A 26,540-nucleotide genomic window follows, 5' to 3' on the forward strand; every position below is an offset into this window, starting at 1 on the left:
ATCCAAAGCTTGTTCTGGTGCATTCCCTGGAGACTACATCTTCTTCAAGAGAAGACACTGTTTAAGTCCCTCCCTTCAGATCACAGAGATGCACATAAGAGAGTATGTCCAAATAAAAAGGGCCTCTACTGATTACTATGTTGCAAAATATCTTAAATCTGAGGGGTGAACTGCTCCTTCAAGAATGAACACTTTTATACCAGTCACCCAACTATTTCCATATCGAATCTTAAGGACCACTTAGAACCGTAACAACTTTGCCTCAAAGATTACCAGACTTACCAGATCCCAAGGCCGTGAGGCCTGATGCACTATTAATCCATCAGGATATCTGGAGGCCTGTGTGCTCTCATATAGCAACTGCAGAGCAACCTGCTTCTTTTTAATAATCCAAGATGGATCTCAAAGTCATTTGTTTACCTTGGTAAATACTGAAGCTCTGATATTTCATCAATTTTAAGAGGTACTTTCCCATATTTTCACATCTCTGAAATCAGGCTACATCTTAAAATTAGTTAGAATGATATAGCCTAACTGTTTCATGGCTTAACTGGCAGCATTTTCCTCTTAGTGCTTGCTACCTTTTGTATTTGGTACCTGAACCAACCGTTGAAGTCATGAGATCTGTGCGTTCACTGTCCACATCTGGTATCTAGTTCCCAGCATTACTTACATTCCGGGAAGCCAGGATCTGCTTCAGCAGCCTATGGAAATACTGCTGCTGGGAGGTGAGGTATCGCTTGTACTGGGACTTGAAGCACAGCTGCCGGTACTTAACCACCTCGGGGTTAAAGTGTCCATCTTAAAAGAACAGAAGTACAACTACATATATCTAGATATATACCTAGATATCTATACCTATATACACATATATATACATATATATATACATATATATGTATACATATGTACTGACAGGTCAACAAATATTTAATGCATGCTTAAAGTGTGGTAAACTCTGTATCAAACTAGAATACAGTACAGGGGGAAAGAAAACAATCTATGTCAATGTGGGGTCTACAGTCCAATAAGAGACAGAAAATAAACAGGGGTGCCTCAGTCAGGTGAGTGTCTGACTCTGATTTCCGCTCAGGTCAGGATCCCAGGGTTGTAGGATCAAGCCCTGCATCCAGCTCCATGCTGAGCGTGGAGCCTGCTTAAGATTCTTTCTCTCTCCCTCTGCCCCATCCACCACTTGCATGCTCTCTAAAATAAAAAATAAAAAAAAAAAAAAAAAAAGAAGAAGAAGAAAAAAAGAAACAGGCAAACAGGTAAATAGTCAACTCTTGTAAGTACTATCGGAAATTAACGTGAAAAAATTGTAGAGAGTAAGGAGGAGTTTCAGGAAAGGGATCTCTAAAGAATGAGACATAAAATGAAGTCTGATTAAAGCAATTGTGGCAAAATGTTAACTGACTGGTAAAAGTTATACAAACGTTTTAAAAAGTTTCATTAAGAGGAAAATAAATTGGAATTTACAAATGAGAAGTAAAAATGGTGAAAAGGCGAAAGGAACAGCCTGTGCTAAGGGAGGACCTGAAGCAAGAACGAACTTGGCATGTCCCCAAACCTAAGGAAATGTCTGCATAACTAACACAGAGTGGGCTGTAGCTAGGGGGGGCATGCGATGCCTGAGGAAGCTGGGTGGAGATCCAACCACACTGAAACTTGCAGGTCACAGGTGGAGCTGGATTTTATTCTAAGTGGAACGCAAATAATTTGAAGAGGTTAAAACAGAATGACATGGAGGGAGGAAGAAGGAAAACTACTGCAAGGGTCCAGGTGAGATGATGGCGGCTTCCCGCCACACTTAGAATAAAAGCCAAGGTCCAAAGATGGCCTGGCAGGCCTTCACGATCTATCCTGGGCTACTTCTGGCCTCATCTTCACCAGTCTCCCATTTCCTCCCTCTACCCCAGCCCCAATGGCCTCCATGCTGTTTCTTGAACAGGCCACGTATCTGACTTTCTCAAGGCCTTTGTACTTGAAGTTCCCTCTACCTGCAATGCTTCCTACTAACACCTAATATTTTCACGGCTTGCTCCTCCTACCCTCGCTAAGCCTGTTCTGCTGTCATCTCATCAGAGAAGGCCTGGCCAGCCACCAGTTCTAACACAGCTCCTTACCATCACTCTAGTCCCATTACCCTCCTCTTTCTTTGAAGTACTTAATGCCAGTAAGTATTTGCTTGTTCACCATCTATTTTTCCTTCTCCGAATGTAAGGCCATTACACCTCCACAACATTGAACAATGTCTGGCACGTACAGAAGTAGAGAGACTTGAGATATATTTCTGAGAGAGGGATTAGACCTGCTGATAGTTCTGATGCTGGGGCAGGACCAGGGCAATGGGAAGGTCAACTGAACGTGGTACCCTGTCATTGAACCTGAGCATCTGAAATCACTGCCTGAAATAAACAGGTCAAGGAGAGGTCCACTGTGGACGTATTAGACTTGAGCAGATGGGCCATGATGAGAACTGAGAGGGCAAGATTCAGAAGCTAAATCTTAGAAAAGATAAAATGAGGGATCAAATTACACAGTGTTTTTCTCTTTTTCCCCCCAACCACCCTAATACTATCAAAGTATTCCTAATACTATCTGTATACCCTAATACAGAGATTAATGCTAAGTAATAATAACAAATGCTTAGAGCAGACCTGACAACCACCACTATGTAAGGACCTTGCATATATTAACTCACTCGATCCTCATAATAACCCCATAAAAAAGGCACTACTAAATCCTCATTTTACAGATGAAGAAACTGAGGCACAGAGAAGTTAAATAATTTGCCCAAGTTCACACAGCCAATAAAAGGGGAATCAGGTTTCAACCCAGGTAGCCTAGCTCCAGAGCCCAGGCTCTTACCCACCTTGCTATGCTGCCTGCTGTAGGGAAATAGGAAGTGTGACCTTCAAGAAACAAGCCCAGAGTTCAATGCTATTGATGCTATTTGATATATAAAAATTAGACTAATATCTTTTTTGCCTCTGTATTTCTTTAAAAGTCTATTCCTTCAGTTTTTAGTTTCCCCCACTTTTTGAAAGCTTGGGTGGCTCAGTTGGTTAAGCATCTGAATCTTTTTTGGCTCAAGTCATGATCAAGTCTGTGATATCAAGCCCCATGTTGGGCTCCGCACTGACAGCACAGAGCCAATTTGGAATTCTCTCTCTCCCTCTCTCTATGCCCCTCCCCTGCTCGTGCACTCGCTCTAAGAACAAATAAACTTAAAAAAAATACTATACATCTGTTAAAAATATTTTGTATGAAGTAAATACAATTGAAATTATTAATAATTATGGTAAATTAAAATCTTATTAAAATTAACTTAACTGCCTTTATAATTCTTAATATGTCTACTGGAAATTTTTAATTTGAACACACGGCCCATGTAATATTTCCATTGACCAGTGCTGGTCTAGATAACAGGGAGAAAAGGAGTAGTACCAGATGAAGTTGGATAAGTGGGCCGAGGCCAGGTCACAAAGAGCCTTGAAGGCACTGAATTTTACTTCAAGTGAAGGCAACTGCTAAATATTCTGCAAAGTGAGTTTTAAGAAGCTCACTCTGGGAGCTGTGTGGAGATGGCTGCTAAAGCAGCCCAGACAACAGTCATCAGTGAAGAGATGGTGAGTGAAAGGAAGCAAGTAAGGAGGTAAGAAAGGAGCCTCAACAGCAGGAACAGACAAGAACAATGAGTGGATGAGCGGTTAGCAAAGAAAGTGGGGTAGGGGATAGGGTGTCAAAGACACAGGAAGACATCCAGGCCAGGGAAGAGCCACTGATACAAAGTGGGGGAAAGTCTCAAGATGGAGGAAGTGGTCAAGACAACAGATGCTGTGCTCTACCGGGGTGCCTGGCTGGCTCAGTTAAGTGGCTGACTTTAGGTTATGATCTCATGTTCATGAATTCGAGCCCCACATCCAGCTCTGCACTGACAGTGTGGAGCCTGCTTGGGATTCTCTTTCTCTCTGCCCCTCTCCCACTCACACACACATGCACGTGCGCTCTCTCTCAAAAAAAAAATTTAATTTAAAAAAATAAAAGAGACATGGAGCAGGAAAAAATGCTCACTGGAACAATTGGTGAGATATGAGCATGGACTATATAACAGTATGTCAACATTATGTTTTATATTAATATACAAAATCTAAATACAGAAAAATTGTGTTTACAGTATTTCTGAATCTGATCATTTGTGGTTATGTAAGACAATGTTCTTATTCCTCAGAGATTAATGCTGAAAAATTTAGAGATGCAATGTCTGCAATACTTTCAAATGGTTCAGCAAAACAATGATGGTAATCATATATGCAGTAATTATGAGAGTAAATGTGGTAAAATGTTAACATTAATAGCTGGTGAACCTGGTGAAGAACAGAGCTGACCCTCGAACATGGATTTTATTTATTTATTTTTTTAGTGTTTATTTTTGAGACAGAGAGAGAGCATGAGTGGAGATGGGGCAGAGAGAGGGAGACACAGAAACTGAAACAGGCTCCAGGCTCTGAGCCCTCAGCACAGAGTCCGACATGGGGCTTGAACTCACGAACCATGAGATCATGACCTGAGCTGAAGTCGGACGCTCAACTGACTGAGCCACCCAGGCGCCCCTGAACATGGGTTTAAACTGTGCAGGTCAACTTATACGTGGATTTTTTACAGTACATGCTATAACTGTATTTTCCTTATGGTTTTCTTAATAGTGTTTTCTTTTCTCTAGCTGACTTTATTGTAAAAACAATTTATGTAACACACACAATATACAAAGTGTTAACAGATTATTATTGTAAGTAAGGCTTCTGGTCAATAGTATAGGCTTTTAGTTAAGTTCTCGGAGAATCGAGCTATACACGGATTTGTGAGTGAGTGGGAAGCAGGCACCCTTCCGTCTGTGTTGTTTAAGGGTCAACTGTATATGAGTGTCCATTATAAAATCTTGGGACTTTATCTATTATGAAGTCTTCTGTAGCTCTGAAATTTAAAAGTAAACAAACGTTGAAGGGAAAGAAAAAAAGCAGTCACTGGTAGCATTAGTAAGAGCACTCTCTGTGAGGTCATAAGGTAAGAGCCATGAGGGAACGGGAAGAATGACTGAAAGAGACAGCTATCTATGGATACCTTTCAACAAGTTTAGAGATGAAAAGGCAAATGACAGAAGACAACAGAGGGGACAGATGGTTGAGGACTTTTTTTAGTCTGAGACCCCTGGTCGCATCCATAGGCTGAAGAAGAGCATGTGGAGTGAATAGCGAAATAATGTGAATCCACAGGACAGAAGGGATGGTTAACTGAGGAAAAAAGGTCCCAGAGGATGTAAAAGATGAAAGGATCACGAACACAGGTTAATCTTAAACAGAAGAAAAAACTCCTCCTTCCTCTGAGACAAGTAAAGTGGGTCAGAATGGAAATGAACACAGGGAGCTGGGGTGGAGTTTGGAAGTGGGAAGTGAGGAGTTTATGACACAAGATCCTTTATGAAACAGGAGGATATTTAAAACAGAATCAGGAAAGATAACCCAAGGTAAAAGAATACGGGAACACAATGACAGCTCAGAAAGAACTAACAACCATGGAACTGCAAACATCTGCAGCAACACTAGACCTGAAATAGGACAGTGGTCAGGGTCAAACACACAGGAATTCCTGTCTTGACATTCCTTGTCTATATCCTCACCAGACAATCCTATTGTTTTGTGTTTGTGTAGTGCAAACACTACACAAGTCCCTGACAGAACCCCTCTAAAACCAGGCAAGCTCTACTGGAAGAGACGGTTTACTCCCACCTAAGGCCGCTGGCTGCAGGAAACCTTTGCCAACTACAGAGGAGAATTCCTCTTTAAACCAATAACCCACCAAATGAGGGAATGCTAGTTTTAAAATAGCCGAGGTAATGAAAGATCTGCAATGATAAGCCTGTTCCCTCCAGGCTTTTGTAGCTATCACGTTGCCCAGTTTAACAAAACTCAAGAAGATGCACTGTACTTTCAGGACTGCCTGCCAAAGCAAAGTCACCCCAAAGAGGGGAGAAGAGGCTTCCCTCTGCTTCTCTCCATTGGAGAGGAAATGGTGGCTTAACAGTGGCCCCAAAACATTCTGCAATCCCCAGTATAATAACAGATTCAAGCAAGGATCATCACTGGATGTTAAACCACTGAGTAAACCAAAGGCTTTGGAGTAAGAATAATATCACATGGTCCCAAAGTATTAATCCTACATTTTCCTTCTTAATTAGGAAGGAAAAAATATACCGTTACAAACAGTATGTCTGGCAGATACCACTTAACCAAGAGATCAAACGCATCATTACCAACATTGAAAAGCTGACATCACGTGCCTCCTGAAGTGATTGGGGCGGGGTAAAATTTCCCATTTAACATTTGTGGCAAAACGTTTAACCCAAATCTAATCATGAGAAAACAAGACAATTCCCCAGAAAGCAGGACATTTTACAATTCAAGTGCCCTGGACTCTTCAAAACTATCAGTGTGTTTTGTATGGAACCACCCAAATAGCCAAAGCAATCTTGAGAAAGAAAAAAAAAAAGCACAAAATATCACGTTCCTTTGTTTCAAACTACACAGTGAAACTACAGTAATCCAAACACTATGGGACTGGCACAAAGGACACACAGATCAATGGAACAGAACAGAGTCCAGAAATAAACCTTCAAATTATACAGTCAATTGATTTACAACAAAGAAAACAAAAATATACAATGGCAAAAAGACAGTCTCTTCAACAAATGGTGATAGGAAAACTGGACAGCTACATGCAAAAGAATGAAACTGGACCACTTTCTTACATCACATACAAAAATAAACTCAAAGGAGATTAAAAATTTAAATGTAAACATCAACACTCCTAGAAAAAAAAACACAGGCAGTAAACCCTTGGGACATCAGTCTGAGCAATATTTTTTTGGTTCTCTCTCAAGCAAGAGGAACAAAAGCAAAACATAAACAAATGAGACTACATCAAACTAAAAAGCAAAGGAAAGCAAAGGAAACCATCAACAAAACAAAAAGGCAACCTGCTGAATGGAGAATATATCCACAAATGATTTACCCAATAAGGGGTTAATATCTGCATCATATAAAGAGCTCCTACAACTCAACACCAAAAAAAACAATCCAGTTAAAAATGGGCAGAGAACCTGAATAAATATTTATACAAAGAAGACATTCAGATGGCCAACAGATAAGTGAAAAAGATGTTCAACATCACTAATCACCAGGAAAATGCAAATCACAACCACAAGATACCTACACCTGTCAGAATGGCTATTATTGGGGCACCTGGGTGGCGCAGTCAGTTAAGCATCTGACTCTGGATCTCTGATCAGATCAAGATCATGATCTCACAGTTCCTGAGATCAAGCCCATGTTGGACTCTGCACTGACATCACAGAGCCTGCTTGGGATTCTCTCACTCTGCCCGTTCTGGCTCGTCCTCACTCACTCTCTCTCTCAAAATAAACATTTAGGTGGCTCAGTCAGTTGAGCATCCGACTTTGGCTCAGGTCATGGTCTCATGGTGAGTTCAAGTCCTGCATCGGGCTCTGTGCTGACAGCTCAGAGCCTGGAGCTTGCTTTGGATTTTGTCTCCCTTTCTCTCTGCTCCTCCCCTGCTCACTCTCTCTCCTTCAAAAATAAATAAACATTAAAAAAATTTTTTAAACATTTAAAATTTAAAAAATGGCTATTATCAAAAAGACAAGAAATAACAAGCGTAGATGAGGATGTGGAGAAAATGAAACCTTTGTGCACTAATGGTGGGAACGAAAGATGGTGCCGCCACTGTGGAAAATAGTATGGAGTTCCTCAAAATGAAGAAAAGAACTAGCATCCAGCAATTCCACTTTTGGGTATTTATATGAAGGGACTGAAAACACTAACTCAAAAGTATATATGTATCCCTATGTGCACTGAGTCAAGCCATGGAAGCAACTTAAGTGTCCATCAGCAGATGAATAGATAAAGATAAATATATGGATAAACATTTTACATATACATAATGGAAATTATTACTCAGCTTAAAAAACAAATGAAATCTTGCCATTTGAGACCACGTGGATGGACCCAGAGGATATTATGCTTCCTAAAATAAGTCAGAGGAAGGCAAATACCATATAATTTTACTTTTATGTAAAATCTGAAAAACAAATGAGCAACTAAAAAAACAGACTCCTAGATACAGACAACGCGGTGACTGCCTTATAGGGGGGCAAGGGTTAGGCTGTGCAAAACAGGGAAGGGGATTAAAAGCTACAAACTTCCAGTTATAAAATAAGACAAAAGGATACAATGTATATATAACACAAGAAATATAGCTAATAATATGTAATAACTTATATGGTGACAGATGGTACCTAGATGTATTATGGGGATTACTTCAGAATATACATACAGAATCACAATGTTGTACACCTGAAACTAACATTATATGTCAACTAAACTTAAATTGAAAAAAAACAAGTCATGCTTTTGAAAGACAAAGAAAAAAAGGCAGAGGGCCCCAGATTCAGGGAGCCAAGAGACATGAAATCCAACACAATACATGAACCTTGAAGAGATCCTGAATTGAAAGACCCACTATAAGGCACCTGGGTGGCTCAGTCACTAAGGATCTGACTTCGGCTCAGGTCATTATCTCACGGTTCATGAATTCAAGTCCCACATCTGGTGAGCACGAGCCCTGCTTCAGGTAAAACACAAGCTCCACTTCAGGTGAGCCCCACTTTCTTTTTCTCTCTCTCTCCCTCCCTCCTTCCCTCCCTCTCTCCTTCCCTCCCTCCCTCTGGGGATTCTTTCTCTCTCTGCCCCTCTCACATGTGCCCTCTCTCTCAAAATATAAATAAATAAATAAATAAATAAATAAATAAATAAATAAGTGACTACTATAAAGAAGATTTAGGGAACAACTGAGAACACCTGAATGTGAGACAGTCTGTGATCTTATTTGCTCAGTGCAAAATTTCTTGGGTGTGGTAACGGGGCTGTGATTACACAATAAGTGAAGAAGGAGTATTCGTGTAAGTGAATGTGTTCCTACTTCTCCCACTCCTCTCAACAATAGAATGACAAGCAGCATACCTCGGAAAAGCTTCTGGGCAATGTGCAGAGGGTTCCCAAAGCGGAAGTTCTCCCCGCTGAACAGGGCTAGGACGAGCTGATTCTGCTGCTCGAGACTGTCTTCAGGAAAGTGAGGCAGAAACTGCTGGAGGTGTTCACGCTGAGACTCACTCAATACTTCCTGCCATGTTGAGAGGCTGACTACATCAAAGAATATTTCGGGCTAGGAGAATTCAGAAAACCAGGAGAAAAACAAGCTTTTAACTTTTCCTGTGAGCGGTAAAATATACAGAACAGAAAATTTACCATTTTATCCATTTTTAAGTGTACACCTCAGTGATATTAAGTACATTCACAATGCTGTGTAACCATCACTGCATCCAAGTTCTTAAGTTTGTTTGAACCAAAGTGTCAATTATCTTCATTCAATGCCCAAATCTTAGAGAATAATAAAGACTACATATAAACCACTATCTTATACCCAACAGTAAATCATAATCCAGAGGAGGGGTGCCTGGGTGGCTCAGTCGGTTAAGTATCTGACTCTTAATTTCAGCTCAAATCACGATCACACAGTTGATGAGATCAAGCCCCAGGTCAGGCTTTGCGCTGAGTGTGGAGCCTGCTTAGGATTCTCTCTCTCCCCCTCTCGGTCTCCCCTTCTCTCCGTCTGTCTCCCCCCGACTCAAAATAAACAAACATTTTTTTAATGTTAAAAACAATCCAAAGGAAAAACAATCTCAGTAAAGAGAATTTCATTTCTGCCAACAAGGGGTATGATGGACAACTGAATTCAGCTTAAAATGAGGGGCAGCAAACAGTTAACATGGGAGAGAACTTGAGGAGTTGAGGTCACCTCACAAGAGAGACCAGCAGCAGGATGGTATACACATTGCCTGGAGGGGAAAACAAGCAATTACAATGTTGCTTAAGACGTGCTAATGTGCATATAAGCACATAGGAGAAGCACACCTCCCACACTCTAGATGTCAGGGAACATATACCAGAGGAAGTGACATTTAAGGTAGTTAATTAAGGGATAAGGAAAGGGGAAAAAAAAGATGATGAGGCAGGAGAGTTAAAAGTCCACAGAGCAGGGGTGTCTGGCTGGCTCAGTCGGTAGAGCACGCAACTCTTGATTTCAGGGTCAGGAGTTCAAGCCCCACATCAGGCACAGAAATTACTTAAAAATACATAAATAAAAATTTTTAAAATCCACAGAGCAAAACCATAAAAATGTAAGAATTAATATGAAAGAAAGGACAGCAGTTACCTGCAGGGAGAATGAAGAAGGATGAGATGGGCGCTTGAATGATACTGCTTGAATGGGCCCATTCTACTTCTTAACCCAAGTAGTAGCTAGTTGGGTGTTTTATTACTGCTTCAATTGTATACATACTGTAGAAACATGGATTTTATATGCTCTTATGATACATCTCACTTTTTTTCTTAAGTAGGTTCCATGCCCAACGTGGGGCTTAAACTCACGACCCTGAGATCAAGAGCCACACTCTCCACCAACTGAGCCAGCCAGGCGCCCCACATTTTACTTTTTTTATAATTAAAAGAGTTGAGGCAATGTATGGCTAGGACAAGAACACAAATGAGGAGGGGCAGCAGACAGAAGAAAAGAGGAGCAAGGGACCTATAAACGTGTTAAATACTTGTGACATTATCCTAAGGACAACAGAGAGCCACCAACGTAAGCAGGAGACAACCCAGAAATCCAACCACCTGGTAGACATTTCTGCATTTATGTACCAATGCACCTCAGTATCCAAGATCTTCCCCTGTAAATCTACTTTTGCATACCACTTTATGCCTAGTATCTCAGTGTCGGGCAGAGAGTAGGTACTTCATAAAGTGTTTGCTGACTAAACGAATAACATGAAGAAATTTATTTGAAAGAGTAGGTACAGAAAGCATGGATGAGAAGGATATATATGTCAACTTCAGTAATTGTTACTTCAGGTGGCAAAGAGAATAAATGGTGGCTTTAATTCTATCTACAATGTTTGACGTATTATGGAAGAAAAATCTGAACCAATTATAACTAAGTGAAATTATCTCCTAAAATCAGATAATGCACAAATAAATGTTTGCTAAATGACACTCTATACCTGTTCTCTATAAGTAAAACATGGCAAAATAAACAAGATAGTTAAATACATGTTTTGGCATACGTAGTGCCTTGCATATTAATAAGCACTTAATAAGTAGTAGCCACCTTAATAATGATGGTGTTTACACAGCCTACCCGTGAAAGAGGCCAGAAGCACACAAATCTCCATGCACTATTAACTGACTACAGGGTTACTTTATTAACAGAGATAGTATGTTTGGGTTTTGTTTCATGATCCACAACGTGGGTAACCAATTTAATGTAAACGCAACCATAATTTTGTCCTTAAAATATACAATTTCTTGTTAATTGGTCAAAATTGGTTAAAAACAGGGCTTCTATAATACTATCATATTGACATATTATTAAACATGCAGGATGTAGCTTATAGTTTCTTCTTTAATCAGAATGTTAAAAATTTTATGTTAAAAAAAGAGAGAGGGGGAGGGAGCCAAGATGGCAGAACGGCATGGAAAAAAGAGAGAGAGAGATCACTCTGAATGCAATATATAAAATGAAACCAAAGAGAGCACGAAAGACTGAAAACTTGTAGGGTGTGGAAAATGTTTAGCATAGCAGTTATACACAAGGCGACAGAAAAAGGTGGTGGCGGTGCTACTACTTACATCCTCCAGAAGGTCCTCAGGCAGACTAACCCTGGTGCCCCCCAGGAGGCAGTCCTCCATAATACGTGTGCCATGGCCATCTCCACATGGACCCAGTTCCAGGGGATCCGTCAGCATATGGTCCAAGGAATCCATTGTTTATGTTCCACAGATAATCTAGACAAATATATGCAGTCATACCTCTAGGTATACCGAAAGGCAGGAATCCAAGGGATCTGGCTGATATTAACACTCCTTCAGAAAATATTCTGGCCCAGAAAATAGTCAACCTCAAGTCTAGTTTTATACCTTATCCTCATACCCTAAGTGTAACTACACACCTCTGCACTCTTGTACCACTGCATTCTTATCTCAATCTTCAAACCTTTTCTAGTAGGTCTCTTACTGCTCAGAATGCTTCCAAATCTACAGAATTTCTTACACCTTCAAACCTTTTCTAGTAGGTCTCTTACTGCTCAGAATGCTTCCAAATCTACAGAATTTCTTACACCTTCATTTTATATTTGAGCAAAATGAGACTTAGAGATTAAAGGATAAACAGATCAGAGTTCATAATTTAGACTTCTCAGGCCAATAATCTCTCCGCTATAAAATAATCTAACAGTTATTGTTTCGTTTTTTTAGTAATTCTTTGTTGTACTTTCACAAAGAAAAATCTCTGACAACCCATATAGACTAGTAAAGCTCAGATGCTAACAGTAAGTCATTTAATGAGGACCTATTAAGTCCAAGGCCTTTCATGTTTCTCATTTAATTCCTACAACTGTGTGAGACAGGGTTATCATATCTATTCTAGAAATATTAAAATTGAGAATCAAAGCAGACAAATAACTTGCCCAACCCCAGGGGTAGGACTGAAACTCAGGTTTGCCTGACTACAAACAGATATTCACTATACCTCCTGTATAAACTCTCAATTGAAATTGTGAAAAGGGAGCATGGTAATATGACTTTAGTCCACATAAACTCCAGGGCTTCCAAGCACTTGATCATGACAGCCAGTAAATTTAGTAGTCAATGTGACAACTAAAGGTCCATCTGATATTTATAACCATGTAAATGTAATGTTGTTTCTCTTTCCTATAATAACTGAATGCCGCTAGTCACCTTTAGAAATGTACATATTAACACATTTTCAGAGAGCATTTCCTTAGGCTAATGGCTAGAAATCAGCTGTACAACTGCCATAGGATTGAACAAAACTAACAGGACCACAGAAAGGAATCACTCTACAAACATTTGCTAATCCCATTCTCTCTCCTATACCTACCTCTCTCCTATACCTACCTAACAAGCGCATTAAAATGGAATCTAAAAACAGACTTAACAGTCAAAATGCCAAACTTCTAGCTTAATCTCGGTGACGTTAGGCAAATCTTACCTTGCCGAGTGTCAATTTCCTTATCTGGAAGACAAAGAGGGGTTGTACCAGGTCCTGTGTACTATTTCCAATCTTGGAATCCTACAATAAATAATCTCCAGATGGATAACAGTTTATATGACTTAATGCAGTCATGTAAACACAGTATTGTAATGAATTGATTCCAAAATCCTTAAATGATAAAAAACAGAACTGTAATACTACTAAAGTAAGCATCTTCCCACAAATTATTTCAAGTTATCTTTTAGAGATTTCAGATTATGTAAAGATACAGCAGGAAGATAAGTGTTGAACAAAGCAGATGGTCTCCAAGCAATTGTACTCCATCACCTTTCAGTACATGGAGAATTACAACATCCTGAACATTCTTGGTGCCTAAATAACCCAAGCAGGTGAGAAAGCACATGACACATGAGTTTAACAAAACTTTAAAACAGAAAAAAAAATTTCTGCAGCAGCAACCGATGTTCAGAGTAGGGTCCTCTTTACAGAATTGACATAGAACAGGGTAATAACTGCAAAGCCAATGTTCTACCGGCCTCTTAGGAGGATCGCCCGTTTCACAACTTTGTTCACAGTTTCTTCAACTACCATGGAGGTGTAGCTAAATTTAATCTATCTGAGCGGCAACCTTTGTCCTGCTACTATTCTGAACAGGATCCCAAAATACAAAAAGCAGGTAGCTGCCAGAGGATTTGAACCCCGGAAGCCAAGGATTTCTAAATCCTATGGCGTCCTAGCCCCCTTAACTAGACCCGGAAGGCGTCTACCAAGGGCATTTTCTCTGTACCTGGGCTAGCCTGGCCTCCTGGACCCTCCCGAACGCAGAAGCTAAACCCGTGGCTGTTTCCGGAGCAAAAGCTCTCTCCAAATCCGCCGCCCCAGCAGCAAGTCCCTCCCTAGCCAACCCCGCCCTGCCCAAGGCCCGGGTCCCGCCCCTCTAAGCTGCACCTCAGCGCCCACGGCCCCTCCCCCACACCGTGCCTAACCCTAACCCCCACCCACCCGGCCGCCCGGCTCCCAACACGCTCGTTCCCCGGTCCCTGGCCCACAGGAGCAGAGAGCCTCAGAGGCCCAGCCGCTCCCTCCCCCGGCTCCCCGGCTCCACTTTAACCCTTTCACCGCCCCGGGCCCGCCCTCACCTGAGCCGCAGGCGCGGGTCTCCCTTCCCGCAGCGCTTCTCGGCCCGCGGGCTCCTGGACGCGCTCGCTCCCGCAAGGCGTCTCGGTGCGCGCACGCTCTGGACTCGGGCGGCGGAAGGGGCGGGGTTTTGAGGGGCGGGGCCTGTAGAGTGCCGGGGGCGGGGCCGCGCGGGGCGGGGTCTGGGGCAACGCGAGCCAGCGCTGCTCTATATTGGGCTGCAGTTTGCAAGCTGCCTGTTGGTCTCACCTGGCTTGGAAGCTGCCAGTGTCCGTCTGTAGTCTACCTGGCTAGGCCCATGAATGAGTGAATGCAATTTTATTAGCCAACGTTTGCAGAGAGCCCTTGCTCCAGACACTGTGCTAAGCACTTTCTATCCCCTATCTTTGTACTACAGCTGTGTGCTCTTATGCACTATTCTCATTTTACAGCTGGGAAAATCAGTTTCTTGAGTTTCAGTGAGGAGAACGCAGACTCGGAGCCTGTGCCCCTGCGTGTCCTCATATCTTCCTCCTGTCCCTGGACCGCTGACTGTCGGAAAGAAAGTACACACGTCGAAGGAATACATTTAAATTTAAACTAGATAACGTTGTTGTTAAGAATGTAGGTCCCTTTCGTATTCACCAGGTCTTATTTAGAACAGCTTCAGACTACTTAATCCACAGCTACTCCCACCAATGTTGTAGAAACCATACTCAGCTCTCTCTACTGGATGGAAATGTCAGGAAAGCTGGCAGGCCAAACTAATGTTCCTCCCTTGATGGAAAACAGCGGTTTCCAAACAAAGCCCAGTCTTTGCTCCCCTGCTAGCTGCCCACCTACCCTTAGTCCCTGCCACTTAGACCACGGGAAAGTTCTTGAATTAGGAACCACCAAGTAAAAGGGCAGGGGAACACCATTCCATAGTTGTCATCCCTAAGTTCCCTTATGTTGGGTCTCTGACCAGACCCTGACCTGAGTAAACCAGAGTCAAAACACCGTAATAATATTAAAAAAAAAAAAAAATTAACCATCTCAGTAGCTTCACACATACAAACAAGGAAGATGTTTATTAAAAAAAAATATTTATTAATTTTTACACCTGCTGAGTAGCACAAGACTATTAACACTATAACTCACTGAATGTACAATAAATGTTCACATTTAAATAACAGGATAGGGTCAACATTTTCAACCTGTGGGTCAGCTTTAGCATCTCATGAAGTGCTTCTTAGCCCTAGATATCTTGAGAGTTTTTTGAAAGGATAATTCCAAATCAGAAAACAATTCAAGATCAAAACAATAGGTTTTTCCAGAATAATAGGAATTTTACATGATGAAATGTCTATTTATGTGGGCACAAATCAAACAATAAAAATGTAAAATCTATACGTAACCTACTCTGAAATTTTCACACTGCACTGATTGAAGTTTAGAGTGCCAATGCTTCTGAAGAGAGGCCACAATATAAACATTGGCTACACACATTTTTCCCCCATATATTGGTCTTCAGATGGCTTTAATCTACCATCTCTTCAAATCCAAGTCCTTTTGAAAATCTGTCAACTTGGAATGAACGTGAATACCTGATCTTAAAGAAGTGTTGTTTGGCTTTACCGCCACCTGCATCTCTGGTTGATACAAAATAGTTTCAGATCCTTTACTTACTCCACATAAGGACAAAAAAAAGTAAAAAAAAAAATTAAAATTAAAATTAAAAAAAAAAACTTAGATGGCAAAGAAACAGAGAGGTCCTTCCAAAGTATTTTCTTCTGTGTATTTTACAACTTGAAATAACTGGCATAAAATGAACATTCCGTTCAGTGACAGATTTCTATTTTAATCAATAAGTTATTCCTGAGGGAAGGGGAGGTACCTTGCTGGTTCAAATTAAAAAGGACCCAACAGGGCCAAATTTAAGGTGTAAAAATTAAACTGGACCTTTGGCAAAGTCTAATATTCCTCACCTAGTCTTTCTAGATCGGACACTAAGATATTTACAATCATTACACTGTGGGACTTTGGGACCCAGAGTCTCTGTTTTGTGACTCAGGGTCAATATTTTCTATTGAAAACATCGACATTACCTCTTTGTTACCAAAGATAGAGTCCATCCCTAGTTCCTACACATTTATCAAGTAACTTTCTCATATTCTCTTAGTGCCCAAATTTTCAGGGATAACTGAATGGATGAGGTCTCAAAAATAAAGTGCAAAATCTACATATTAGTAAAGTTATTTCAACAGAATTGTTTCCTTTCCAGGAAGGTATCTTTACTGTGATGAAGCCTATACTTTTAATTTACAGAATGAGTTTTTGCCCAGAAATGTAAATAAAATAGATTAGCTAACTTCATTTGAAATTGAAGTTAGGTCTTTCTATTCTGGAGTGGTAAGTTCTATCACACAATAAGTACTCTAAAAATGCGTTAGTATGTCACAAAAAGGTGTTAAAATACATTCTGATTTCTGCGATGTTTTATGTGTACAATTGGAATGTACAGTAAAAAGAAGGGAAATAGTTTCTCCCCATTGAATTCATAGTTAACAAGACTGCAAACAGGAAGACATGTAAAAAAAAAAAAAACAAAACAAAACTGTCACTGAGATTTTTTCCCTCTCCCAAATGACAGTGTAAGATACATAAAGATTAGATTTCTTCCATATCCCTTATAATTGCCTTGACATATAAATGGTCCCAATATTTCTATTTTTCCCCTAAGTGTGAAGGTGGTCATCTTATCAAAAGGTCCAGATGAGTTATAATATGCAGAAGTTAAAAGTGTTAAGAAATAAGGAGGGCCACTTTTCCATCCAACCTTAAAGAATGTTCATTTTAAGACAGCATGAGAAGTATTAAAATACACTGAATGATGTGAGTTGAATGTACACCTGGTAAGATCAAGGAATTCATCATTCACCAGTGAATGGTAAATGGATCCTGCAAGGCAGGACAAGGCTTCAGTGCTTTCCACTTTATCTATACATAATTATCTTAGTAATTTTTCTTGGTACCGATATCTCGAATACCTCCTTCTTAATACACCACAACCAGAGAACGGGAGGCAAAGCTTTAATGTAGGAGTTCAAATTCTGCTGACATCAAACAAACCTTTTCTCTTACAGGGAGTCTACCATTGTAGACTAAAAAAGTAACTTCTATCAGAACAGGAGGTTCTGGCCTAAGCTGCTGAAGGCCAGCATCTGTGCAAAGCACTACCAGTAATGGCCTGCCAACAGTTTTCCCAAAGAGGCAAGTCGTTTTGTTTTGTTTTGTTTTGTTTTGTTTTGATCAGCAATAAGAAAAATCTAGACAACAATTTTTCCTTCAGAACATCACTGTCAAACCTATTCATCATTTTTATTTTCATATTCAATAGGCTCCCTTTGTTAAATTACTGAAAATGCAAACTCAGAAGATGAAGCAGTTCTGACCTAATGAAATGCCCCTCTCCTATGGTGCCATGGCGCGGAATTAAGAAGTCCAGTGGCCATGAACTTGGCACATCCTTTCTCCACCTTTGGTACAAACGTGATACACCACTTAATATTTCCACAAAGGAAAAGTAAGGCCCACCAATGTATTAAAAAAAACAACTCAAGAGCAAGGCAGTCTCTCCACCTTGAAATCCACTTTCCGCTTAAAGGTCTCCATTCCATGGCAGAAGTTCCTAGGGTTTGAAGAGTCATTTTGGTAAAGATGACCTTGATAAAAGAAGCCCTGGGGTGTGTACAGTGTCAAAACTGTGGTTTCCAAATTCTTGAGTGAATGATAAATCTTAAAAAAGAGTTCCAACTGTTGGAAGCTTTCAGACTTCTGAATGAGAAAAGACATGATGTGACTGCTGGATTCTAGCTCCAGGGTGGAAGTTAAGGTTTAGTGATATGCACTTCACTGCTCCCATTCCCGTTGGTGGTGGCTGTAATGATGTACTGTGTGGGCTGCTGTTGGCTGGTGGTCTGGGGGTCCAAGTCACCGTGTGTGGCTGGCTGAACCTGGACTCCCGCAGAGAGAGCAGAAGCTTGCTTTTCCTCCAATTCTGGTTGACCTTCTGATAACACATAATGACCCTAGAACAGAAAACAAACAAACAAACAAACAGAAGATCTTTAGAAATCTGAGGTCTAAAACTGGTGGGGAGGTTCTTGGTGGAAAGAGAAAGAAGGAATAGGAAAGGAGATGTTACAAAGTAACACCAAAATAGACACCTATGTTAGATGTTTTATGTAAGTGCTTTAGAGGGGATGGATCAGAGTAAGAGACTACAAAGGTAATTTAAAGGAGCGCTTTGATTGTTCTACCAAATGAGATAGTGAAGAGCTTCAGGTACAGAAATTTGCATCATGACAGCAATCTATGTGGCAAAGGAAAACACGTGCTATTGTACTACTCCTAAGAATTTTGAAATTCATAAGATTGCTGTCTGTAGATTAATTTTTTGTTTTTTGTTTTTTGTGAGTTTCTTTGCTAGAGTAATACAAAATACATCACAGAAGAGATAAAGTTTCCTTAAAGAGGCAGAATGGCTCCCAAGACCAGTAGTCAGGGTCAGAGGTTCCTAGACTTCAGAATTTCATAGATGAGCAAATTAAAAGTAATAATAAGTATTTCCAAATTTTATTTTACCAAGTAAAGTCATTTTTAAGACACTGCCAAATGAGAGAAATTTTAACACTCAAAAGCATAGGAAGAATACAATCGCAGAATGAAGTCCCTTACATTGAATGAATTTAGCTTTATGAAAATATGCATTGTCATTATTCTTTCTCTGATCATGAAACCTTCACAGACCTGGAGCTAGCTAGTCCCTTAAGTTAACATTTTTAAAGAAAGAATGTGTCCATTGGTAGGGTGATTGGTCTGCTATATAGGCTAGAAAAAAGAAGTCACAGAAGAAATCCCAGACAGTAGCCTTTCCAAGCACTGTCCAGAACAAAAGCCATAGCCAAATAACCATTTGTTATATCTAGGGCCATGTGCTCTGAGTGCACACTCATCAATCTCTGATAATGATCTGGTTTCCCATGTGGGTCTTTCTCTAACAGGAAGGGGGCTGTTTCTCCACTTAGGGTCAATGAACTACTAGGTGGTCCACAGGTAGGCTTTAGAAATTCTACAAACCCTGGAAAATGTACCTTAAATGTATGTGTGTCTCTGTGTGTGTGTGTGTGTGTGTGTGTGTGTGTATTGTGGCAGGGAAAGGGGAACATCCTTGGCTATAATCAGGTTCTCAAACGAGTTCCTGGCCAAAGAAAGGTAAAGAGTCAGTGGGTCCCATAGGCAGTAAAAATTTCACTGATTATGCCAGCGAGACTATTCCATTTTATATTAGTTATGGTCTTCACTGATAATAGTGTTACTCTGGATTTATACATCTCTCCTAAGACTAGGGAATGTGAGTTTGTGTGCTGAGAAATGGGTAAGCTCTGAGCATGCTCTGGGAAAAACAATCAGGTTTTTGAGGCCACTAGACTACCCTGCTGCTCTCTGAGACTTCTTGGGAAACAGTCTTCCCTGGAAGACTTCCCAATATCCCTAGCCACATACAAGTATAATTCTTAATTTAAATTTATATACTCTGGGGCGCCTGGGTGGCGCAGTCGGTTAAGCGTCCGACTTCAGCCAGGTCACGATCTCGCGGTCTGGGAGTTCGAGCCCCGCGTCAGGCTCTGGGCTGATGGCTCAGAGCCTGGAGCCTGTTTCTGGTTCTGTGTCTCCCTCTCTCTCTGCCCCTCCCCCGTTCATGCTCTGTCTCTCTCTGTCCCAAAAATAAATAAACGTTGAAAAAAAAAAATTTTAAATTTATATACTCTGTTTTCTAATTACTTAGAGGCAAGCCGGAACAAACCAGTGAAGACAAAAACAGAGATAGCAGATATAATCAACATTGACCTGCCTAATCTAAATATAACAAGATAATTCATGGCAATGTTTTTCACCAGGAAGGGGATTGAATGTTTAAAAGAGTTCAGGGGCACCTGGATGGCTTAGTCGGTCAAGTGTCTGACCTCGGCTCAGGTCATGATCTCATGGTTCGTGCGTTTAAGCCCTGTGTCGAGCTCTGTGCTGACAGCTCAGAGCCTGGAGTCTTCTTTGGATTCTGTGTCTCCCTCTCTCTCTGCCCGTGCACCACTCGCACTCTGTCTCTCTCAAAAGTAAATAAACATTTTTTTTTAATTTTTAAAAACAACAAAATAAAATAAAGTATTTTAAAAGTGGGACCCCTGGGTAGTTCCGGCCCTGCACTCAGTCGGTTAAATGTCCAATTCTTTTTTTTTTTTTTTTTAATTTTTTTTTTCAACGTTTATTTATTTTTGGGACAGAGAGAGACAGAGCATGAACGGGGGAGGGGCAGAGAGAGAGGGAGACACAGAATCGGAAACAGGCTCCAGGCTCTGAGCCATCAGCCCAGAGCCCGACGCGGGGCTCGAACTCCCGGACCGCGAGATCGTGACCTGGCTGAAGTCGGACGCTTAACCGACTGCGCCACCCAGGCGCCCCTAAATGTCCAATTCTTGATTTTGGCTCAGGTCATGATCTCACAGTTTGAGGGATGAAGCCCCACATTGGGCTCTGCGCTGTCAACACAGAGCCTGCTTGGGATTCTCTCTCCCCCTCTCTCTCTGCCCCTCCCCATCTTGTGTGCATGCTCTCTCTCTCTCTCAAAATAAATAAATAAGCTTAAAAATAAATTTAAAAAATAAAAATAAAATAAAATAGTTTAAAAGAGCTCCATAATATTAATTTTATTATTTTCTCCCAACCCAGTTGAGGACCAATAGTCATGAATACTCTCCACAAAGCACATAAAAAGGCAATCAATTGTGAATCTGTATGTATATGGACCTGGGAGGTTCATTATAGTTATTAATTGCATAGGTATTTATTGAGCATTTGCTATAATCCAGCCTCCTGTGTAAGGCACTGAGAATAAAGAGATAAACACCAAGACACAGCTTTCAAGGAATTCATTGTCTGCTAGCAAAAGATAGACAGTAAATCAATAATTTAAACAAATTAAAACAAGGGTTATAATATAGCATAAGGAGTTATGGGAATACAGAGGAGGTATTTCTAACGCAGATATGGGAAGCTAAGGAATAGGAAATAGAGGCAAGGGAGAGTGGTGCAGTACGATGGACAGGAAAGCCCTCATCAGCAGATAACTTACCGGCGTAACTGCCTTCACTTGGCCAGTGGTGACAGGAGTGGCCACACTGCTGTCTGTAATCACAAACTGACCTGGGGGAAGCGTCATCATTTGAATCTCTGATGCTGAAAAACAGGAAATATCCATATTTCAGTGGTCTCAGATTTTAATACAAGCTGTAGAAACAAATACCTAACCAGTGGCCACATTCCCCATTGAGACATTTTCATGTATTTGCTTGCTGTGAGAATTTTATAATGATATGATTTCTTGATATTCTGATAAGAATGATCATAGGAGGTTAGCAAAGAATTATCAAATATCAGAAACAATCAATGCATCACCCCCAAATGAGCCTTTGAATATCCATAAAACAAAATATTCAATGATTTTTTAAAACCTTGAAATAAGTTGCAAAGGTTTACCTCTTAGCTCCATATTTTTATCTTTTATATTCGGATTTGAATCACTGGCAAATGTATCCACTATTGCCTAGTAATCACAATGTAATCTAACTAGAATTCTATTTCACCGCAGTGTTATTAAAGCAAATTAAAAACAAAGTTCACCCTAGCATCCAGTTGATGGTCTTTATATAATATTTTCCTTTAAAAGGACCCAAAACTTCTGGCTTCTGGCTAATTCCCGAGCTGGTGCAGGAAACCTTCTAAGATGAGCCCAGAACATGAGATCATACCAGCATGCAAGATGTTATAAAAGACTACGAAGGGGGCACCTGAGTGGCTCAGTCAGTTAAGCAACTGACTTCAGCTCAGGTCATGATCTCACAGACCATGAGTTCAGGCCCTGCATTGGGCTCTGCCCTGACAGTTTGGAGCTCAGGGCCTGGGGCCTGCTTCAGATTCTGTGTCTCCCTCTCTCTCTCTCTGCCCCTCCCCCACTCATGCACGTGTGCTCTCTCTCTCTCACACTCAAAAATAAATAAAAAATAAAAAATGTTTTAAAAAGACTACGGAGTCATATAGAAAAGACACAGAGGCCAATTTGAAGATGCTCCCATTGGCCAAGGATGGCATAATCTTAGCATCAATAAGGGTAACAATGGTTTGAAACATATCCAATGTGTTGAAATTCATGAGAACACAATGATACTAAGATACACACACATACCCCTCATTAGTCACCTTGGATAATACTAGGAAATAACTTATTATTTTGAAAATTGGTAAATGAAGGAGATGAACTGGATATTTAAGTGTAAAACTGTACTTTCCTGTGCAAACTGTACCTCAGAATCATCTGTTAAGACAAAAACTTTTTCTTTACAGAAGTTTCCTAGCTGATAAGTGAGTGAAGAATGATAGAATCAGAATATGACAACTTTATGATTCCTAATGAAATAGTGGAACCAAGGAAAAAGACAGACAACCAAACATTATGTGCCTCCTGATGAAAGTACACACCACCAGCCATAAATATATTATGGGACAAAACTGAACCTGAATTTGATTGAGCCTCCAGTCAACAGGAAATAAAAGGGACAGAAGAAAGCATCTTAAATGATAATTTAGGAATGCCAACAGCAAAATCCAGAGTGTGAGAAATTCTACCAAACAAATGACTCAGTTTCTTCAACACAGAAGTTGCAACTTAAAAGAGAGAGAACACAAACATTAAAAAAACAAAAAACAAAACTCAAGGGCTGGCTGGCTCAGTCAGTGGAACAGGTGACTCTTGATCTAGGGGTTGTAGGTTTGAGCCCCACATTGGGTATAAAGAATACTTAAAAATTAAAATCTTAAAAAAGACTCAAAAGAAATAACAAATTGCAATGCTTGAGACTTATTTGGTACCCAATTTGAACAAACAAATTATTAAAAGAAAAATTACGAGACAGTAACAGAAACATGAACACTGGGTATTTGATGGTTATTAAAGAATTGCTGTCATTTATTTCTAGCTTTGAGAACAGTACTGGAGTTGTGTTTTAGAAAATATTTATGGGGGCGCCTGGGTGGCTCAGTCGGTTGAGCGTCCTACTTCAGCTCAGGTCACGATCTCGTGGTTCACGAGTTCGAGCCCCACGTCGGGCTCTGGGCTGACAGCTCAGAGCCTGGAGCCTGCTTCGGATTCTGTGTCTCCATGTATCTCTGCCCCTCCCCTGCTCATGCTCTCTCTCTCTCTCTCTCTCTCTCTCTCTCTCTCTCTGTCAAAAATAAATAAAACATTAAAAAATTTTTTTTTTAAAAAAGAAAATATTTATGGATGAAATAATATGGATTATTATATAGTTGGAGGTCTAGGAAAGAATGATGGGGGGTACAGAGGGGACAAGATTGACTCTGAGTTGATAACTGAAGTTGGATAATGGCTACAAAAGCATTCATTATGCTATTTTATTTTTGCATATTTTAAATGTTTTCCCTAATAAAAAAAAAAAAAAAACTTCAATTCCAAGGGTATCTGGCTGGCTTAGTCAATAGAATGTGTGACTCTTAATCTCAGGGTCATGAGTTCAAGCCCCACAATGGGTATGGAACCTACTTAAAATTTTTTTTTTAATTAAAAAAAAATTGTTTTTAATTAAAAAAAAAACCCTTAAATTCCACAATCTTTTCTTCAGGTTGGAATACTAGCTCATACTATTATTACCATGGCAATCTTCATGATTCCACATTTCTTTAACAGGAATTGAACTTAGTGTAAATATCAGTGTACTCACCAGCATTCTGGTATTTCATGAGTAGGAATCTTTCCCTGACTAGAAACAAGACTAAACCCTCATTGTGACCACCAATATTTAAGAGAGTAGATTGTAAATACAACTAAAAGGTAGAGTTTGAGCCTGATTCCATACCAAATGTATATAACATGGCCAAAGATCAATGACAATGGAGACGGACTCAAAGAAGGAAATCAATAGTAGAAGAATGATCAGCACCGGTCTCCCTTTCTTCTCCACTTCTGCTGCTCATAGTCCCTGCTCCTGAGGTCGAACTGTTCCTCTATTCCAGATCTTTGACCATAAAGATCTCACAATTTCCAGCTCATATCCAAGACTACCGTCCCCACCAAATCTGTTACCTTGAGCAGTCAGTCTTTTACTGCTTCTGTAACACTAATTGCAGAGCTGTGAAAGCAACTATTCATATCTCTTTCTCTCTACTAGATAATGATTTCTTTGAGCCAAAGACCATCTTATAAGGAGAGGCCACCCACAGTGGGGTGGTTTGGAGTATAAACTCTGAAGCCAGACTGCCCGGGTTCCAATCCTCTAAATACTTGAGAAACTAGGTACTATGTTCCTTGGGCAAATCACTCTGTGTCTGAATTTCCCTATTTGTAAAGCACAAATAACAACTGTACTTATAGGGGTTCCTAAGTGGCTCAGTTGTAAGTGTCCAACTCTCGATTTCAGCTCAGGTCATGATCTCACGGATCATATGTTGGAGCCCTTCATCAGGCTCTGTGCTGACAGTGCAGAGCCTCCTTGGGATCCTTTCTCTCTCCCTCTCTCTCTCTCTCTCTCTCTCTCTGCCCCTCCCCTGCTAGCTCTCTCTCTCTCAAAATAAATAAATAAATTGTGGAAAAATAATTATACTTACAGGTTGTTGTGAATCCTGAATGCAATATACATATGGTTTAGAATTATTCCAGGCACACAGTGAGAACTTAATAGAAATTGACTGACATTATTATTGTGTGGTGTTACTGATACGAATGTCAATATAAATTTTTTGTATACCCAGGATCTAGCACATCCTTTGATATGAAGGCAATCAACATATCCTACAACCACCTATTCTGCTCTTTAGTCTACCTGCCTCCAGTTATTTCCTCTGGCAGTGTTCCTCATGTCTCTGAAATGGGTGGCTCTCTGAGATCAGAATGCTGCTTTGAACTTGGTCATGAAACTCATTCAAGTACATGCACTACAGACTGCAGAAAATGGCTAGTGATAATTTCATCCAGAACATCTATTTCTAAAGCTGATGAAACTATGACCCATGGCTGTAGATTTCCCCACCCATGAGCTACTCAGCATTATCCCCATTTCTTACAGTAGCCACGGAAAGAATTCCAAGCGTTGGGTAGGTAGGTGTGTTGTACAGAGGAGCCCTGCTGCTGCTGCTGGAGAGCCTGGCCGGGTGTGGAGGAACTGCCTTGTATATGGGAGGGACTGAGCCCTTGCTGGGACTGCTGGGAGGCAGGGCTCAAGGGCTGCCCAGATACCTAGAAAGACAAAGCAGGAGTAGAAAACAATGAACTTCCAGTATAGTTAAGACTCACAAATAACGGAAGAAAATAAATCTGGCTAACATGAATTATAACACTGAAAGTATCACTGCTAAAATAATAGTATTTTCAATAAGATCAGGATTAATGAAAAGCAATCATAACGATGCAGTCCTAATTAGCTTGCAAGGAATTATCTACAAGAATATCCCCAAAATTAATTTCACCAAGCTTACCAGAACGATAAGTGAATGAAAGTATAATTATCTCCATTACATAAGATGTAAAAAATTGAGAAGCTAAAGGACTTGCCTATATCACAAAGTGAATCTGTAGTAGAACTCAGAAATTATCATTTCCAGTGAGAACACTGGGAAATCCCACCCAGTTAGTGGAGATGAACACAGGTACACAGGCAGACATCCAGTGGAGAGGCTTACTCCTGTCCACAGGATAAAGTCCAAGCTCCATCGTTTGTGTTTAAGCCAGCTCCAAACTGCCTTTCTGTTTTCTCAAGCATCATTTCCTGTTACTAACCTAAACAGTTTTCCTTAAATGCACCAGTTGCCCACTCTGTGTCTTTACTCACAATGAGAGCACATTCAGATCTCAATGCCTCCCCCAACTACCATGTCAAAATCCTACCCCTCCTTCAAGACCTAATTCAAACACCACTTGCACATAAATACACTTGATTCCCTGCTAAACATAATCTTTCCCTCTTCTGAACCTTTATAACTTATCCATATATCCACATCGTCCTTAGACCCTGGCAAGACCCATCCTTAGACCACAGACCTGGAATATGTATCCCCTTATAGGTGACATGTTGGGAACCAGAGTCCCCCATTCCCTGTGGAAACAGCCC

The 26,540-nt window shown here is 40.5% G+C and overlaps 2 protein-coding genes across 8 annotated transcripts in view; both read right to left on the minus strand.

The window, feature by feature from the left end:
- The window catches only part of NFRKB (nuclear factor related to kappaB binding protein), a 47,119-nt gene extending 32,693 nt beyond the window's left edge, over nucleotides 1-14,426 (minus strand). For all 7 annotated transcript variants that reach the window (XR_003972198.1, XR_003972197.1, XR_003972196.1 and 4 more), the window contains exons 1-5: nucleotides 14,349-14,426; nucleotides 13,207-13,287; nucleotides 11,826-11,981; nucleotides 9,099-9,300; nucleotides 674-801 (exon numbers count right to left, since the gene is read on the minus strand). Coding sequence is in view for 2 of the 7 variants with exons in the window: in XM_030331299.1 (XP_030187159.1) it covers nucleotides 674-801; nucleotides 9,099-9,300; nucleotides 11,826-11,960 (465 nt within the window). In the remaining 5 variants the exon portion in view is untranslated. The remainder of the gene's footprint in view (nucleotides 1-673; nucleotides 802-9,098; nucleotides 9,301-11,825; nucleotides 11,982-13,206; nucleotides 13,288-14,348) is intronic.
- A 965-nt stretch (nucleotides 14,427-15,391) lies between these two features.
- Nucleotides 15,392-26,540, minus strand: part of PRDM10 (PR/SET domain 10) — a 103,235-nt gene continuing 92,086 nt past the window's right edge. The window contains exons 20-22 of the mRNA XM_030332062.1: nucleotides 25,498-25,669; nucleotides 21,497-21,600; nucleotides 15,392-18,395 (exon numbers count right to left, since the gene is read on the minus strand). Coding sequence (XP_030187922.1) covers nucleotides 18,195-18,395; nucleotides 21,497-21,600; nucleotides 25,498-25,669 — 477 coding nt within the window. The 3' untranslated portion in view covers nucleotides 15,392-18,194. The remainder of the gene's footprint in view (nucleotides 18,396-21,496; nucleotides 21,601-25,497; nucleotides 25,670-26,540) is intronic.

The sequence above is a fragment of the Lynx canadensis genome, chromosome D1, assembly GCF_007474595.2.
Source record: "Lynx canadensis isolate LIC74 chromosome D1, mLynCan4.pri.v2, whole genome shotgun sequence".
Lineage (NCBI taxonomy): Eukaryota > Metazoa > Chordata > Mammalia > Carnivora > Felidae > Lynx > Lynx canadensis.